General features: G+C 44.6%; 1 protein-coding gene across 1 annotated transcript in view; it reads right to left on the bottom strand.

Annotated features, from left to right (window-relative positions):
• Nucleotides 1-18,179, bottom strand: part of SLC35F1 (solute carrier family 35 member F1) — a 398,948-nt gene extending 380,769 nt beyond the window's left edge. Inside the window, exon 1 of the mRNA XM_040965276.1 lies at nt 18,007-18,179. Within this exon, the coding sequence (XP_040821210.1) occupies nt 18,007-18,179 (173 nt within the window). The remainder of the gene's footprint in view (nt 1-18,006) is intronic.
• Between the last annotated feature and the right edge of the window lie 375 nt (nt 18,180-18,554).

Here is an 18,554-nt window from a genome sequence, read left to right as displayed (position 1 = left end):
GTCTCAGGTTTTTATTGAGCATGATGTCTCTGCAAATCATCTGGTGGGGTGATGCCTGATCCCACTGAGGGAGGGTGTGCTCTGCTCCCACTAACGGCACAACTCCCCCACTGCAGCCAGCTGTGTCCGCTCTTCTCTGTGCAGCCCATGCTCCAAGGACAACTTCAAGTACTACCCACCGCCTTCCCTGTGACTGATTTCAGCTCTTAACAGGAAACAAAGTTACTTGGTTATGCAATAATAGCTGATTTACTAGACTAAAATATACTTGAGAGCAAGGCCCTAATCTTAGGTGTTTGCATCTACTAATCACACTTCTGAACCTTGTGAGACAATAACTGATCATTGAAATAACGACTAATTAACCAGATTAGAATGCACTTGAGAACAGATAATTGAATCTTCTATGTCTGCATCTCCTAACCACATTTATGACTCTGTCTTCCTTAAAGAAAACATGCAAAGAATAACAGTCTCATTTTTGCTTAATTTTCTCTGGGGAAAACATATAAGGAAGAAATTTAATCCAAATTAGCTTTTAAGGTTTTTTTTAATTTATTGCTATTGAAAAGTCAGATATACAGAGAGAAGAGACAAAGAGGAAGATCCGTCTGCTGGTTCACTCCTCAAGTGGCCACAAAAGCCCAGAGCTGAGCCAATCTGAACCCAGGAGCCAGGAGTTTCTTCCAGATGTTCCACACTAGTGCAGGGTCTCAAGGTTTTGGGTCCTCCTCCACTGCTTTCCCAGGCCACAAGCAGGGAGCTGGATGGGAAGCAAAGCTGCCAGGATTAGAACTGGCACCCGTATGGGATTCCAATGCATGCAAGTCAAGAACTTTAGCCACTAGGCTACCGTGCCGGGCCCCCAAATTAACTTTTAACTGGTAAAAATTGGTTAGAAAAGTATTTATAGATAGCAATAAGAAGTGCTACACACAGACACACACACACACATATACCTTGACCTATAGCTTTGACTGCCATACAAGCCTGTTCGTATTCTTTCTCAAGCCCATAAGGAGCCCACCATGAATCCACTAAACGTGTTATATCATCTACCTACTCAGTGTAGTAGAGTATATCAGGCTAAGGAAAAAAGCGCACTGCAGACTGACTACATCCTTGGCCAATAGCAGCCAAGGAATATAATAATTGTTCTGGTACCTAAATACAGTAAAGTGCTGTATAGCTATGGCAATGGGTAACAAAACATGACAATTTGACCAAGGAAACTTTTTCTATTGTTGCCTTAATTCATCAACCTAACAAATGGCAAACACAGAGCAAGAGTTCATTCTGTCTATATCCCCATTTACATACTTTTCATAATCATTGTTTTCTTGGAAAAATTGGTGTCCAAAAAGAGCCACATGATGCTCATTGCCATAACTGCTTTAAATGGCCCTTCTCCTCTGTCATCATCAAAGGCATGCTCTCAGGTGGCAATTACCTCTGGGGCCAGCGAGGTAATAATTAGGGTCTCTTCACATTGAACACAATTGACTCTATTTATCAACATTAAAGTTACAAATGAACAATTTTCTAAAACCAGAGCAGGCAAGCAATTCATTGCCTATATTTCTTCAGGTTTAAGAGCATCCAGCTTTTACTAAGTAAGGTCAGTCCAAAAAGCATGTCTCCTTTTAGTGAAAATAAATGGGAAAGAAAATAAATAGAAAGCATTTAGAAAAGGAGAAAACTATCATTAAAAAGGATTTTTGTCTGAACAGTACTAAAATCCTTCAACACAAACCGCTAGAGTAAGACTAGGCCAAAGAAGTTAAAATTGTAAAGCCGAGCCACAATAGTCATTGTCACCTAGAACTGAAGTGTTAGGAAAGTGGGGAGAAAAGCCTACGGGGTATTTCATAGCTGCACTGTCAGAGAGAGTGAGCCAATGGGTAATTCCACACCAAATGCTCTTATTTTCTTAGGTCATTTCAATGTATTGCATCCCAAAACAGAAACACTTTAAAAAAGAAAACATTCTTCTTGAGCAATCTCTAAGCTCTCTGCCCGATCCCCAATATCCAAAAGTAAAGAGGTAGCCATTAGGCTTAGCAGTTAAGATACTGTTTAGGACATCTATGTCTTCCATTGGAATACCTGAGTTCCATTCCCGGCTCCACCTCCAGATTCCAGTTTGAGTAGTTAAGAGATGCAGCTGGGCTCCCAGCTGTGGTCTTCAGACATCCCTCTTGGCTGCTATGAGCATGTGAAGAATGAATCAGTGAGTGGGGACTCTCTGTCTCTTATTTTCTCTATCTCATAAATATTTACAAATATACATACATAGACACTATCGTAAGAAAATCTCACAACATTTTCAAATATGGAAACCAAATTACTAAAGGATGATGGAGAGAGAAAGAATGAGCTTGCGTGTGTGACAAAAGAAATGGAACAAGACAAAGAGATGGGGCCCAGCACGATGGCTTAGTAACTAAATCCTTCACTTGTAAGCACCTGGGATCCCATATGGGAGCCTGTTCATGTCCTGTCAGGATGCTCCACTTTCCATCCAGCTCCCTGCTTGTGGCCTGGGAAAGCAGTAGAGGACTGCTCAAAGCCTGCAGATGCTGCACCTGTGTGGGAGACCTGAAAGAAGCTCCTAGTTTTGAATCAGCTCAGCTCCAGCTGTTGCTGCCACTTGGGGAATGAATCAATGGACAGAAGATCTTCCTCTTTGTCCCTCCTTCTCTCTGTATATCTGCCTTTCCAATAAAAATAAAAAAGAGAGAGCGAGAAGGATGAATAGACTTCTTGCAAATAATACCTAGTAGGTATTGCTTGGGATATTATGTATATACATGTTATTAAACTTAAATGTGTTTGTATCCCCAGAAAAATTCAGTGCAGGAAAGTAGGTGACAAAAGAAGCCAAAATATCACAGACTGATCATCTTCATTTGTCTATTCTATTTGCAAACCTATATTTCTGGAGACACGAGCGACTCTCAACTTCATGATGAAACCCAGAGGCAGCATGGACAATGCTGTTTTGGTTTTCCAGCTTCTTCAACAGCAGATGAGTTCAACATAATCACAACTTTTGTTAACATGGTGTTCTTGCTAAGCAAACATGATAGAAGGAAGGTAAGTTCCCTGGCCCATCTTGTTTCCCACCTGGTGGGGCAGCCTTAACTCCCCCCCATCTGGTGCTCTGGAGCCCTCACTGAATGAACTCACCAGAATGCACTTCCTGGGCAGTGGAGGTTTTTGTTGGGTTACTTTGAATGATGCTTCACACTGTTCTGAGCACAGCTCACCTCCTTTCAGACAGGTTTGAAGGCCCCCCGGCAAGCTTGACGTTTGTGAAGGACACATGGCTAATTCCAGACAGTTGCAAACACCCATTTCCAGCCCTTTGTCTCAGACCACACTAGCACCCCAGACAGATTGGCCCTTCTTCTAATCCCTGCCTCCCCTGTTCCCGCCTTGCTGCTTGCCTCCTCAGCCACTCACCCCTCCCTGGGATTTTCCACAAGCCCTCCCCACCCACTGGCAGTGCCGCAGTCTGTAATGCTATCTGTTGGGGAAAGGACCCTCTATCTGAGAGCGTAGTGTTTCTCCAGGATGCTGCAGGATCCAGACGGATAGAGACTCTAGCCAACCCCGGGAACCCAGCGGCATCACAAAGAGCTCCACTGATCCCGCCAGCATCTGGGCTTCCCCTCATTAGCACATTAAAGCTGCTCTCTGCCTCCCCTCTGAGCCTCTCAGTCCACCCAGGGCAGGGCCTCCAAGGAGTCTTTTAACCCCAGGCTCATTTTGCAACCTTCTTAGGTCAAAAGGCACTGACCCTTTGCTGAAGCCTAGTAAGCTCTCCTAAGCACGGCCCAAGTACTGCCGCGGAGGCAGTACATAGCAATCATCATCCTGAGATGCACAATTAGAACACACACCTGATGCCTAGTCTGTCTGCTCAGGAACAGGCTTTCCTTAAACAAAGTAAAAGCATCAGTGCTTATAGGTGGGTGCTTCCACTTCAGATTGACCAATGCTCCAGGGAAAAACGCAGAGCCAAAGCAGAGCCTGCCCTGAAGTCCTCTGCTAGCCAGGGAAACCCGTCAGCATTCCTCATGGGCCGGTGACAGCTCAGAGCCATCCTAACCCCATGCGCACCTTTTAATATTGTGATCAACAGCACAGTACCTGGCAGTGTTCCAGGCTTTCTCTCAGATGCTATTTCATTACAAATATCCCAAACATCTAAGGGGAAATGAAGAACTAGAATTTCTTTAACTGCTTTACAAAGCAGAAAATCCAGGCCCTTCAGAGTTCAGTCACTGGCCTGAGGCAGAACCTAGAACATTCTAAAGAGGACACGCCAATGGCGCAGGCACTGGATCTCTAGGAGATCGCCAGGAAAGATCTCTCTTTTTAAAGGTTTTAGCTAAAAGGCAGAGTTACAAACACACAAACACACACACAGAGATTAATCTTCTAGTTCTGTTCCCCCAAATGACCACAATAGCCATTGTGGTTCCAAAAATCCATCAGGGTCTCACGCATGGCTGGCAGGGAAACGGGCGTATCAGGCATCTTCTGTCACTTTGTTAAGCACATTAGCAGGGAGCTGGATTGGAGGTATAAAACAAGTGGAATTCAAGCCAGCATTCATTATGGGATGTAGGTGTTGCAAGCAGTGGCTTAACCCACTGTGCCATGACTTGGTAAGGTCGCCAAATTTCCTCCTCCCTACCTCTGCCTCATTCCACACTGGCAAATATAACTAGAACCCAAGTCCTACTGAGCTGCCTCAAACACACCATGCCTCACACCCTCTCTTCTTCCTGTCTGAATTCCCTGAAAGTGCTGGCTTGTACTTGGGCCCAGATCTGTTTCTGAGTTAATCCTTAACAAGGCAAACTCTAAATAGCGGTAGCTTCTTTCTACCCATCACACACCCCTACCACATGCCCCCCACATACTATCAAATTCACACATAACACATAGCACTTCTTCAAGATATTTCCTTTCTGACTCTTCAAAATGAAGATTTCCCACTGCTCTCTGTGCAAATACCTTACACCCTTCCTCCACCACCTAGCACCTTAACTTATAATTAATGCCTGGCCTCATGGTTCCCTGAGAAAGACAGCCCTCCAGACATTGCCTTTTAATCCTACCACTAAATCTACTAAGTTACTTTCATCCGTTGCCACCTCTTCCCCCCACCTTTCTATACTATGGGCAGCATCCTTACTACTCTCAAAGATCAGCCCCTCCTCCTGTGCTTAAGGTTTCACCACCAGAGCCTGTTCAAAGCTTTGCCTGTTTCCTTGAGCCCATGCCTCCCTGCACATACAATTTTCACCCTTCCATTGTACCATTCTCAATAGTCTTAGCTTTCTTATTTAAAGACTCCCTTTACTGTCTTCCTTGTTAAGGTAAAACTTAGTCATGAACACCACACCTCTCCTTCCCTTTCACCCCATTCCGCCAGGTGCCCATCTGTACCACTCTGTGAAGCCCAAGAGTGTCATAGCCCCCCAGCTTTCTCCACGCTGCCAAGCTGGTGAACTTGTCTTTGACGTTTCCTTTATCACTCTGATCACAGTGGACTTCTCATCCCATTCATCTGGAAAGGCTCCCTTCCCTTGGCTTTTGGTCACCACCTTCTCCTGGCATCCCTCCTACCCAAATCTCTCCTTTCCCAGTTCTTCCACTAAGTCTGACTCTTCTGCTTCACTCCAGGGGTGGTGTACTCCCTAGAATATTCCTTTTCTTCTATCTGTACAACATCTCCAGGCAATCACATATCCAGGACCTAGGGTTGCCTGACTTTGTCCTAGAATTCCCTATTCCAGATGTCCTTTGACATTTGTATTAGACATCTCTAATTTAACTTGCCAGAAGTAAATTCTTGACTTTATACCCAAAACCCAGGTGCAAAGGCTTTACAAAATAAATGAATAAATGCCATTAGCAGATCAGTTTATTTTGGTGCAAACCAATTTTGAAATCCTTGTATGCTTGCTTTTCGATAACACACATTTTCCATGGACTTTTTGAAAACTCCTTGTATTCCTTCCCCATTTTAAAAAATGGTATCATTGCCTATTCAATTGCTCAAGCACAACAACTTAGGGCCTTTTTTATTCCTCCCTTTCTTTCAGCTGCTGCATAAATCACTTGTCCCATCCTTTGTACTGCACTTCCCCATGCAAATCACTCCAAACACAGATACTCCTCTTACCTCTATGGCTGCCAGACAGTCCAGCTTCCAGAATCTCATTCTTTCAATTCCCACATCTCCCACACTTCATGCACCAATAGCAGCCAGAGTGGGTTTTTTAAGTCATTAGCCAGATACAACTTCCACTTCACTTCTTCTGTTTTCTCTCCTCCCCATCTAAAATCTGCATCTGTCTGTCTTTCTCATCTCCTTCCCCAGTCCCTCCCCAGCTTCTTGCACTCCAGCCTTCATTTTCAGTTCTTTACACCTGCTGCTTGTCTCGACTTAGTGTCTCTTCCTGGAATGCTCTACCTCCCAACTCTCCAATGACCAGGCTTACACTACAACCTCCACATCAACCTCTGGCACATATGGATATGCAGTGCCATGATCAGCCCCAGTCTAATGACAGAGATATGCCCCAAATCTCTGCTTACGTGAACCCCAGAATCCAGACTCACTGCTACTCCCACCTGGAAATTCAGTTAGGATAAGAGCTTCTCACATTTCCCATTGTAAAATACTGTTTGGTTTTCAATTGATTTCTTTTTTTTAAAAATAATAATTGTTTTTATTTACTCAATCTTTACATAGTTAATTTGGGCAAAAAGGGTCAAGGGCTACAGGAAACTGGGTAAGACTATTATTTCCATATTGTTTCCTTCATATATCTGAGGTAGAGGGGGATATGGAAGGAGAAGCCCCACCCAGTTTCCCACCCACCCCAACTCCCGCATGTGGGGCATGCTCCGAGATGCTCGTTGAAGTGGTTTCAATAGGTCACCAGTTTTGAAATTGCTGCCAATCTTGCCTCTCCAAACACGATGAGGTTGTTGAAAAATCCATTAATTGACATTGTCCATCATAGCGTCTCTATTTGCCCGGTATTTTGTTGCCAACCTATAGCTGAGGTGGTTGATTAACTTGTTCCATCTTCTGTCCCTTCATGGTTAGGGTTCTGAGTCTGGCATTTCAATTGGGGAGATCACCAAAGAAACTTCGTCTGAGGTGTTCCCAGGCCAGATACTTGTATGCACCAGCAAGTACAGGGCCCAGCACAGTCCATCACCCGGTCAGCTGGTAGTTGCATTTGCTGGGTTGGTTCTGTTTTCAGCCCTGCCTTCTACTGGAACCAATGGGTGTTGCAGTCCAGCCTGGTTCTGCACAGCACATACTCGGTCTTCACCTAAACCAGTGGGAGCTGCATCCTGATGAGAGCGGCCCACAATAACCCCCACCAGGCCCACCCCCTACCCTGGTTTGCCAATATGTGTGGCAGACCAGTCCAATCTGTCCCACATCCCCCCTGGCTCTTGTACATGGCAAATGGCATTGAAGCTTGGATCCATCTAACCAGCTCAACAGTCAAGCCTTCACGGGTGTGGTTGAGTGCCTCTTTGTCTAGCTACCCCAGCCCCCATACTAGTTCTCGTGCCCTCCCGTGGGAGTGGTAACCCAAGAGGGGGGAACCCACTATTTCCCTCCCAGGTCTCTCACTCCCGGATTGTGCACTTTCCAGGTGGATCTGCAGTTTAACTTGACAGGATTAGCCCCCAGAGCCAGTTTCTGTCAGCTGATGCTACGGCTATGCCCAAACGGCCCTCTCCCATTCTAATTGTAGGTTGCACCCATAGGAACAATCCACCCATCCTGGCTTTTCCCTGATCTAGTCCACACAGGTGTTGTAGCCCTGCTTAGTCTGGTCTGCCTCCATCCCAGTTCATGCTCTCCAGTGGGAGTAGCTGTCCAGCAGGGGAACCACCCCTTATTCCCCCGCTGGCTCTGTCCCCTCCCTTCTTGTTTCTTACGTGTGCTGGATGGGCACTGCAGTCACATCCGGCACAGTCAACCTCATCCTGGCATTCTGTAGTGTGGACTGGTTTTTATCGCAACCAAACCTGGCTCGACCCTTACTCTGTTCTGGTGCTCGGATTTGCCAGTGATGACGTTAACTGATTAGCCTGGTCTGCCCCCAATCCATGCCTAATGTATGCCAGTGGGAAACTTCTTGTGGCCCGCTCTGGGCTGTTTCCATTCATGCTTCTTGCGCTTACCCGTGGGGTCTGTGTCCTGCCAGAGGAGTTGCCCAGGCTCCTCCATCAGAACCTGTCCCAGTGCCGGATTTTGCGCATGCCAGTGGGTCCATGAGTCAGCCCTACTCAGTTCCTGACTAGCTTTCGTTCCAAGCTGGTTCTTGTTGTTGGATATTTCAGCCCAGCCATGGCTCGTCCAGTCCATTCCCACATACGGCTCACACATGGTTCAGTAGGGGTTGCGACCTAGCCTAGTCCATCCCACGTCTATCCTGGTCCTTCAGGAGCACCAGACAGTGCTGGGGTCTGGTCCAGCCTGGTGCGTCCAGTCCCAGTCCACACTTGTGCCAAGGGGGATTTCACTGTTACCTGATCAGAACGCAGCCCACGTGCTCCTTGGCGGTAGCCTTAATCCAGTTAGTGCGTCTACTGGACAAGACCCATGCCAAAGCTTTAGCATGAACTGGTATTTGGTGGTCAGCATTGCTAAGTGGTAACACATTCTTTAAAGGAAGAGTAACTGTCATTGGGAAACTTTAGGATGTATTCACCTCGCAGAAACACATCGGGTTCAACGTGGAGCCACATAAGCAGCAATTCAAACCACCAAAATCCCAGAGCTCCCCTGTCGGGCGGCCAGGAGGCAAAGCCTGGCACCAAATGGTGCCCTGGCCGCCCAAGCCCGGTTCACCATGTGCCCATGATGGCGGGCCTATGGGATCCGGGCATGAGACACCCTGTCCCGGGACCCATCCGCTGCCGAGTCAATTGATTTCAAATAATGCTTTGGTAAAATGCAACAAGAATCAATTTTAGGAAAATGAAATGGAACAAAACAAAAACTTAACAAAATATATGACCCAATTTTTTTAACATTAGGATAGAATTCATACAAGTGCTCTGCCAAATTGCTGTAGCTATCTCAACATCCACGCTCTCAGTTTCTGTCTGTCTTTGTGCTTTGGTTGTGAGGGCCACACTCGGAAGGGCTATATCTTCCCGGTTGTCTGCTCTGCTCTCCCAGCACCCCAGGCTGCTTCAGTGTGCTAGCTTCGCTGTGGTAGCTGTTACACACCTTTTTAACAAACAAATGTGGAACATTCGCCATGTTCCCGGCACTGTTGGGTGTCATCCCCCAAATAAAGGAACCTTTCCTTCCCTGATCCTGGTCCACATTCTGTTCTTATTGCCCTCCATTGTGGCTGCCTCCTTTCCACTCAGACTGCTGTTTTCTCTCACCTAAATGCCTGCAGTGCCCTCACAGCTGACACCCACACACCACTCCTCTCCGCATATCCTGGGAATTTTGCCTAGAATAGCATGTGCAGGCCTATCTCTGATGCTGATATTTTTTTTTATACAAAGACAATAATAAAAATTATTATTCTTCACAGAAAGAAGTCAAACTGCTTACTGGAACACCTAAGGCTTTCTATTATTTGACCTCATGCTATAATTTTAGCCTAATCCACTCTACTGCCATTTCTTTCAATTTTATAATGCCATGAAACTGGACACTCAGTCCTCCCCCAGTCTCTTATATCTAACTATCGGTCATTTGTTCTCTCACCTATCCATGCACAAGTTCCTACCCTGCCCGTTTCTCACCCAAGCAAAAGCAAATGCCAGCCAGATGTCCCCTGTCCTGGCTCCAGCGTAGCATTTTCTCTCCCTCCTCTGTCTATTTATAAGTCCTAGACTATATAGACACATAAATGTGTTTTGCCACCTAGAAAAGATAATAATCTTTGCTATTAGGAGAAAAACATAATGCATTATAATATTAAACTTTTGTTTCATAATGTAAAATTCCAGAACTGAAGCCACTGGCTAAATGCTAACGTTAACTCAAGCACTCATTAAGTTGTTGCAAGTTATATAGTAAAATACCCAGTTCTTTCACCAACTCAGCATCATGCATTTCACACTGTAAATCTCTCCTATCTGCAACACACAAACACATGCTCAGACCTTGAAATGGTTGCCTATGCACCGTCAGAACATTAATATTTGCAGAAAACCTTATTTTCTTGTATAAGAATCCAATGATCTTGACATGCTCAGTGGGAAGAGATTAAAATCTGTTCTCTTTTCTCCCAAGGCCCTGAAAGTACACGAAAATTACAGGCTGCTTCTCTCTCTTTTTCTTAATTCATTAAATGAAACAAACTCAACTGCATTCACCAAGAAAGGCCCGCTGCTTGAACCTATGTACGAGTCATGTAATTTTACTGTGGGTTCAATCCTTTTTTGACCAGTGTTCCTAAAGCAGAAACAGCCAAATTATAGGAATTTCCTGTTACATCACTTTGAATACCTAACCATTTTTTAGAGAAAGCATATGTTATCTTTTTTTCTTCTTTATTTAAATCACCTCTTGATGAGTTATATTGAAGGGGAAACAAGGAGTGGGCATTTGGCAAGTGTTAAGATGCTTCTTGGGACAGCCACCTACATCCCATATTAGAGTTCCTGGATGGTTTCTTGCCTCTGCTGCTGATTCCAGCATGTCTGTTAATGTCACCCTGGCACGCAGCAGCTGATGTCTCGAGGTTGGAGCTCCATCCCTAAGTAGGGAGACCTAGAGTTCCAGTATTCTGGCTTCAGCCTCACCAAGACACGCAACTGATGTGGAAGATTTCTCTCTCTCTCTGAGACAATAAGTAAATAAATAAATAAAGTGGCATTTGTTGAAGAAAGGAAGGAAGGAAAGAGAGAAAGAAAAATAATATAAGCTCTACCATTGGAACCCAGAGACGAGCCTATGGCTCCTGGTTCATCATTATGATCCAGCTATGTCCAACATAGAGAAAACTATCAATAGTACTGAATCCACGTCTGACTATGTGACTGAGACCATGAACAAGGGAAAATGTTTGTCTACTGCAATATAGAGGCGAGTACTCCATGTTTCCTCAGAGTTAGGGATGATTACAAATAGTAACAATGTCATTCTAAACCTAGATTTATTGAATATGATTTTGATTTTAAAATCTATTAGGTGTCAGTTGCAGCAGTCTTCCCTAATTATTTTATTATTCTTCCCTAATTATTATTTTTTTAAATATGAGGCAGTAAGAATGGGTCATTCATAATCTTGGAACTTGCTAAATCATGCATAAAGCACTTTCTAAAATCATCACGGCCATATAAGTAAATATTTTGGAGGCATATAAGTAAATATTCTTGAGAAAAAGTTCAAAATTTAAATATAACAGAAAGCAATATTTTTTTAAAATAGTAGTACATGGATACAAATTACACTAATGTTGCCACTCACTGAGGTCTTACATTTTCCAAAGAAATAAAACATGGGGGTTTTTCTTAGTCACCTTGACACTTCTAATGAAATTTCTTCTTAACTATTCCTTAATGCTGATAAGAACATTGAGCTTAATGGGAATTTCATACTAAACAACTTACTGAAATGATTCCTGAATCTAGATATTTGGAAGCATCTAGTTAGGCATAACATATAACAATCCTAAGAATGTTAATGTTACAAAATCCCCAGTTAGGTTTCTCTTTTTAAGATTTTTTTTAATTAATTTATTTGAAAGTCTGAAAGATATATAAAGAAAAGCAGGGAGATGGACAAACAAAGCTCTAACATACCATTTTAGTATGCCGATGTTTGCAATGGTGCAGGCTGAGACTAGCTGAAGCCAAAAGCTGAACTCAGTCCAGGTCTCCGAGGGTGGCAGAAACTCAAATACCTGGGTAATGATTGCTGTGTCTCCATATTTACACCAGTAGAAAGCTGGGATCAGGAGTAGAGCCAAGCATCAAACCAAGGCACTTTGATATTGGACATGGGTGTCTTAACCACTATCCAAAACACTTAGATTTTGAGGTCCCTCACTTCAAGAATGTCTTCAAGTATTAGACCCAGTTCACAGTAATTGAGAATAAATGAATGCACGCTTGCCTGTGTCCATGCCACACTTGGAAAATATATGAACAGCACATGTCTACCAGAGTTGTACTTCCTAAGCTTACTTCCTGAGAAACATAATCCAGAGGCCCGCATATTACACTGGGTTAAGACAGGTTTTAGGACATTGGTATCCCATTCTAGAGTCCTGGCTCAAGTCCCAACCACTCTAATTGACCTTTCCTTGCAAAGGCAACAAGGAAATCAGAAGATGGCCCAGGTGCCTTGACTCCTGCCACCCATCAGTGGCAGAGACTCAGATGCAGTTCTGAGCTCCTGCCCAGATCAGACTGTGTCTCTCCTCCTATCCCTATGTCTCTCTTACTGTCACTCCTTCTTTCTCCATCACTCTTTCAAATGAATGAAACAAATCTTTAAGAAGAGAAACAATCAAGAATGAATGTGTTTGAACAATATATTATGAGTGTTCATTGGCATGAACTCAGTTGAGCAAGAAAGATAACCTAAAACCTTTCACATTCTACATTAAAGTTTTATGAGAAGTGGCAACTAAATAATAAATCATCTCTTTCATTAAGTAACTCTAGAACTACATGGGCAGCCAGCTCAATTTCCTATATCATGTATTTCTATATTAGTGTACAACATAAAAATAGACATCTATTATGATGGTTCAAAGGCAGGAAAGGATTCTGAGGAAGTAAAAGGTCAAAGAAAAATTAGACTAAGATAGATTTATTTTGTCTCATATTAATTACCTAGAAAAGCGTCACCATTATCCGAGGTAACTGTATACTCCTTTTCTATGGAAATGTATTTCTGCACACACTGTTTACAAACAGTGTGCTGTATATTTTTTACTATTTTTATAAATGTGTCCCTCTGGTTAAAAACAAATGAATCTTCCAGACATCCTGTATTTACTAGAAACGTCTGTTTTCAATTATACCACCCATTTTCATTTGGAGCATTTTGTGTCAATTAGCCTTATTAGTAGCTGATCTCCTCTTTTCATTTTGACATCTGTTGGAAGGAGCAACTAGTAGAAGAGCCTCACTATTAATTTCTTAATAGAAGGCTTCTTACTTGTTAGAAAAGGATCATTTAAATGATACGTTCTCATCAATTGACATAATACCCTGTTGAGACATAACCCTATTTCTTGCCAGCCATTCAACTGGTTCACAATGTACTTTCCATCTTTCTTGATGACTCAGGCTATGCATATACGTTGTGACATCTTACATAGTAGCACAGTGCTAATGTAAACTACCAGGGTTCCTATGTTTCATCCTTAATGATTCTTAGTTTACAACTCCAAATAGTTTCAGAAACCTGAGAATAATAAAGAAAATGGAGGTTGGAAATCAGTGTCAAATTAAATAAATGGACAATTCAGGGTCACCATATACACATTTTTTGAAGCTAGAGACTCATTTTCCTTTTTTGTTACTGACAGTGCAGCACAGAAAAAGACGATCTTCTATCCACTGCTTCAATCCCCAAATGGTCCCAACTGCCAGGTCCAGACAGAAGCTGGAATTCAGGAGCTCCATGCTGGTCTCTACATAGATGGTAGAGGTCCAAGTCTTTAACCCATGTTTTACTGTCACCCAGGCTCATTAGCAGGAAACTGGATCAGAAGCAGAGCAGTCAGGATTCAGATCAACAATCAAATATGGGATTCAAGCACCAGAGGTTTAACACATTATACCACAATGTCAGTCCCAATTTATAGTTATTTTTCTCTAAGAGCTGGAAATATAATATTCAAATAGGAACAAGTAAACACATGTAAAACCCAAAACAAGCTATCATTCATTTTTCAAAAACATTTCACTAACCATTTTAAAGGAGAAACATTTTATGCACCCTGATATGTTTCTTACACAAAATGCATTTATTTATACAAAAGTCAGATTTGGATACAGGTAGAGACATAGAGATAAACCTTTTTTTATCTATTGACTCACTTCTCAAATGGCTATAACAGTCATGGCTCTGCTGAGCGGAAGCCATCAACCTCTAGCTTCAGCTGGATCTCCCACGATTAGAACACTTGAACCAACTTCTGCTGTCCTGCCTGGCCATTACTAGGGAGCTGAATGGGAAGTCAAACAGTCCAGACACCAACTGGTGCTCACTTGGGATGTCAGCACCACAGCTGACAGCTTTACCCACTATGACATAATACTGGCTTCAATATCCACTTCCATATACTTCTAAAAATCATGCTTGGTCAGCAATTTCCGTGAAAGGGTTACTAAGTGTTGTCGTTTAAATATTATTTGTTGTGTCATATACCTTGGCCCACGGCAGGATAATAAATAGTATTTCAAAGAAACAAGTGAAGAAGAGTTTGTCATACCTTTTCATTATTTGAGTCATACATTATTGTACTTCTTTGGAAATTAGACAAGTAGTAATCACCACACATTTAAATTTTGTATTTCTGACAGCCTTGTTGCCAAGAATTATTTTAAAATTTTTATTTGAGAGAGCGAGAGAAAGAGAACATTCCCATCTACTGTTCACTTGCTAAAAGCCCACCATGTTCAGGTCTGGACCAGGAGCTGAGAACATACTCCAGATTACCCGTTTGTGTGGCAGAAATCCAGTTACCAAGCCATTACCGTTTCCTTTCAGGATCTGCATTGGATGGGAGATGGAAGCAAAAGCCAGGTACTCTCAAGTGGAACTAGGGCAACTTAACTGCTAGGTTAAAGGTCCACCCCACCAAACCATCTTGAGTAGGACAAGGGGAAGAATGTGACCTGTCTCATCAATTGATTTAAAACATCACCTAGCTTCTCCTCTTTCACAAGCGTTTCAGATATTATTATATTTTAATCCAATTGCATCACAGAAAGGGAATCAGCCAATGAGATGCTCCAGTTGGCATTAAAAAAATGCCACAACTCAACCCCAGGATCTCTTAAAGGGAGCAGACATTTGGCTAAACCAAGAAAATCAAATTATGCAGTATAATAGAATGCAGATTTCATTAAGGTAACACTGCATTTTCATTCTCAGCTTCTTAAGAGAAAGTACCTTTAATTAATTATTAATCAGCACTTTTCTACTCAACTCTCCCTAGGCAGACAAGATAGAGGTAGCATACGTGCTTGCATTTCTCCTGGGTTGGCAGGTAACTCTGACCACAGGAAAGCAATTCACCAGGCTTGCCCATCTCAAGGTCTAATATTTCGGATCCCATCACACCATCCTGCCTCTCAGCACCGCCCTTTGGCTTATCAGAAAGCTAACAGCTGCTGCAATGCCCCACGCAGTCGCTGAAGAGACCCCAAGCAGCTCTGTACATCAGTATGCCAAAAGCTGGAGAGATCATTTTTATTTTGGCTCCTTGGTCTTAGATTTGCAATCTACTTTCTTCTAGGAATTATATTACTACAGCCTAGGGGCAGATGGATAAAAACAACCAAAGACAATGACTGGACAGGGCTTTGCAGGTGAAAAAAATGAAATAATCAGGGAAGAAGGAAATATCAGGAGGAAAATAGACAAAAAAAGGAGAAAAATGGAAACTCTAGAGTTTCTAGAAAACAAGAAAGCTTATAACTGACCCGAGTGGGCCAGCCTTGTAGACCTTACTAACCACTCTTACTAACTACTCTAATACTTCATGAGTGTTCACACCACGCTAGCACAGGATCTCTACAATTCCATTCTCCCTGAAAGTGTTTCCAGCTAGAACCCCATAGCTCAATAGCCAATACCAATGCTCTACCTTATTGACACAATCATGGCACAAAGTTCAAGCCCATTAGCATGCTAAAGAAATCATTGCATTAAATTTTTTTAAATATTCACAATGTTTTCTCTTTCCATACCAAAGATATTCTTCTTCAAAGATTCAACTTCTTCACACTCATTACTTAAGAGAAAAAGCCATTCAGCCAACACAAAATACAGCAGTTAAAATGTGGCCGAACTTTGAAAGAAAAATGTCATCGACCCACACTGAATCCAGGTTTCTCCCTATGTGTTAGGAAGATTACAACTCATGCCACGAACCAGAGAAGACTTTGGACAACATGAAGTTATACCCATGATGCCTTAGGACTTCACTTTTTATTTGCCCATGTTGCTCCTATATACTCACCTTAAGCAATGATATATGTTGAATATGTAAACTTGTGTAGTGTTTTCTTCAGTATTTCATAGTTCTCGAAATCAAGGTAATATGAGTAGGACCAGCACATTCATGTTTTACAAATGAAGAACCACAAGCCAAGGAGATGCAGAGCCCTGCTGCCAGCCACAGAGCTGCCCAGGGGCAGAGCGACCGGGAACACCTCACTCTTCATGCCCAACTAGGCGACCTTGTTACTGCAAAGGTTCCTCATTACATCAAAAAGTGGCTGGTAACTAAGCAAAGGTAAATGTACTGTTACACTAAGGATTTTGTTCTAGTTTGTAAGAAAAATAATAGTGAAAAATATATATATAGTTTAAAAATTTAAACAGCCAATGCCATAGAATCTGCAATTCCAAAAAGAAAGAAAGAAAGAAAGAAAGAAAGAAAGAAAGAAAGAAAGAAAGAAAGAAAGAAAGAACCCATAAATATTCACGAAGAACAGGAAAGCCGCACATTACATGCTGAGCTTCATTCTCATTATTATTCTGCCTATTGCAAGCACCATATTTTTTGAAGTTGTTCTGAGTTACAAATGGAAGACTTGAGTTGCTATTACCAACTCAAGTCTCTCTTCACAGAGAATTTTTTCTTGCTCCATAATAAACAGAAGCATACAGAAACCAGCCAAAACGCACATTAAATCGTCACAAGGAATTCCCGAATGGTTTGGAATTTGATATAATAGAATTAAACCATATTCCCTAAGTAGCGACACGTTTACAAGCTTCTATTTTTTTATACATCTTGTGTTTCCATTTGGGCTTTAGATGCTAGGTGAATCTCAGCTACACCAAAAAGTACCACAACGGAATCTATAGCTACCCCCTACAAATGCATGGAAAAGCACGCACGCATCCGAACCAACACACACTACCCGTTAGCTAGGTGATTTCTTTGTGCTGGACCGTCAATCATTTCCTGTTACTTGAATGGAAAAAGGTCCCTTTGACATCACAACCGAGTAAGGGGCTCCAGAGAGACCCCGAACCACCCCATTTCACAGCACCCCTGAGCCTCATTCTAAGATGCCCGGGTTTTCAGCGAATCCACCGCGCGAATTCCAGCAGTGGAGGCGCGCCAGGGACCCGGCGACCGTCTTCCCCTGGCTTTAGCCAGCTTCGGAATAGCCGGGCACCTCCTTCCCGCAACATTTCGCACTTTGTGTGGATCTGGTCCAGGCCTTAGCGGCCTCTTCCAGAGTCGGGGCAGCTACTGGGGCGCCAGGCAGGTGAGGTGGAATCCCCTTCCCACCACCAGGACGTCGTCGCGACCCCATCCCCAGCACGGAGCTGGGAGACGCCGGGGCGGGGCGGACAGCAGCGAGAGGCCGAGACTTACACCCCGTCTGCACAGCCCCGCGCCTTCCCGCCTCCTCCCCGCGGGGGTCCCGGATCCCCTCCGACCCCTGAGCGCAGAACTGGGGTACGACTGGAAAAGAGAAGTGAAACGACACGCGCAAGCGAGAGCGCGAGTGCCGGCACACATCCGGCAGCCCGGGACGAAAAATCCACGCCTCTCCGCCAACTCGCTCCACAGACCGGCCCGAAGGCTCCGCACTCTAAGGATCCCCCGCGCCGGGACAAAGCTGCCGCGGCCTCGCCGCTAGAGCGGGGCGCGTCGTCGCCAGAACCCAACCCAGTCCCCAAGGACCCGGGGGCCCGTCCGAGGGACGGAGGGAGCCCCGGGGCCGAGTGTCCACAGCCCGGGCCCCCGCGCTTCGCCCGGCGCCGCCGCTCACCTGTTCAGCACTTTGCGGATCCTCTGGCGCACGCCGGCCCGGGAGGACGCGGACAGGCTCCCGCCGCCGCCGCTGCCCTCGGCCGGCAGGTTCTCGATGGTGGTCACCACATGGTTCGGCGGGGCTGGCGGCGGCGGCTGCAGCTGCTGCTGCGGCGGCTCGGGGGGGATCATCGCGGCGGAGGCGGCGGCGGCGCGGTGGCAATCAGAACGCAGCCGGGCGCATCGTGCGCCAGCTCTGGGCCCGGGAACGCGCAGAGGACCCGGCCGAAAGGTCCCGGCCCAGGAGGCGGTGCTGCCTTTGCGAAGCGGCGAGGCGGGGAGGCACCCGCAGCTACGGCTGCCGCCGCCCAGCCCACCACTCACTCTCCAGTCCCAGTGCGCGCAGCTCTCGCTCCGGTGCTGCCGCCGCCTCCCCGCCCGAGCTCAGCCTGAGCCGCGTCCCCAAGTCCTGGCACGCCCCGCCAAGTGCCTGTGCGGGTGTCGCGCGGGGGCGCGGAACTGCCGCTCAGCCTCAAGGAGTCCCTGCGGGGAGAGGGGCTGGAGCTA

This window comes from Ochotona curzoniae, unplaced genomic scaffold (assembly GCF_017591425.1).
Source record: "Ochotona curzoniae isolate NIBS_2020 unplaced genomic scaffold, NIBS_Ocur_1.0 scaffold_3890, whole genome shotgun sequence".
Classification (NCBI taxonomy): Eukaryota; Metazoa; Chordata; class Mammalia; order Lagomorpha; family Ochotonidae; genus Ochotona; species Ochotona curzoniae.
The sequence above is the reverse complement of the archived record's forward strand: the minus strand, read 5'-3'. Positions and strand labels throughout refer to the sequence as shown.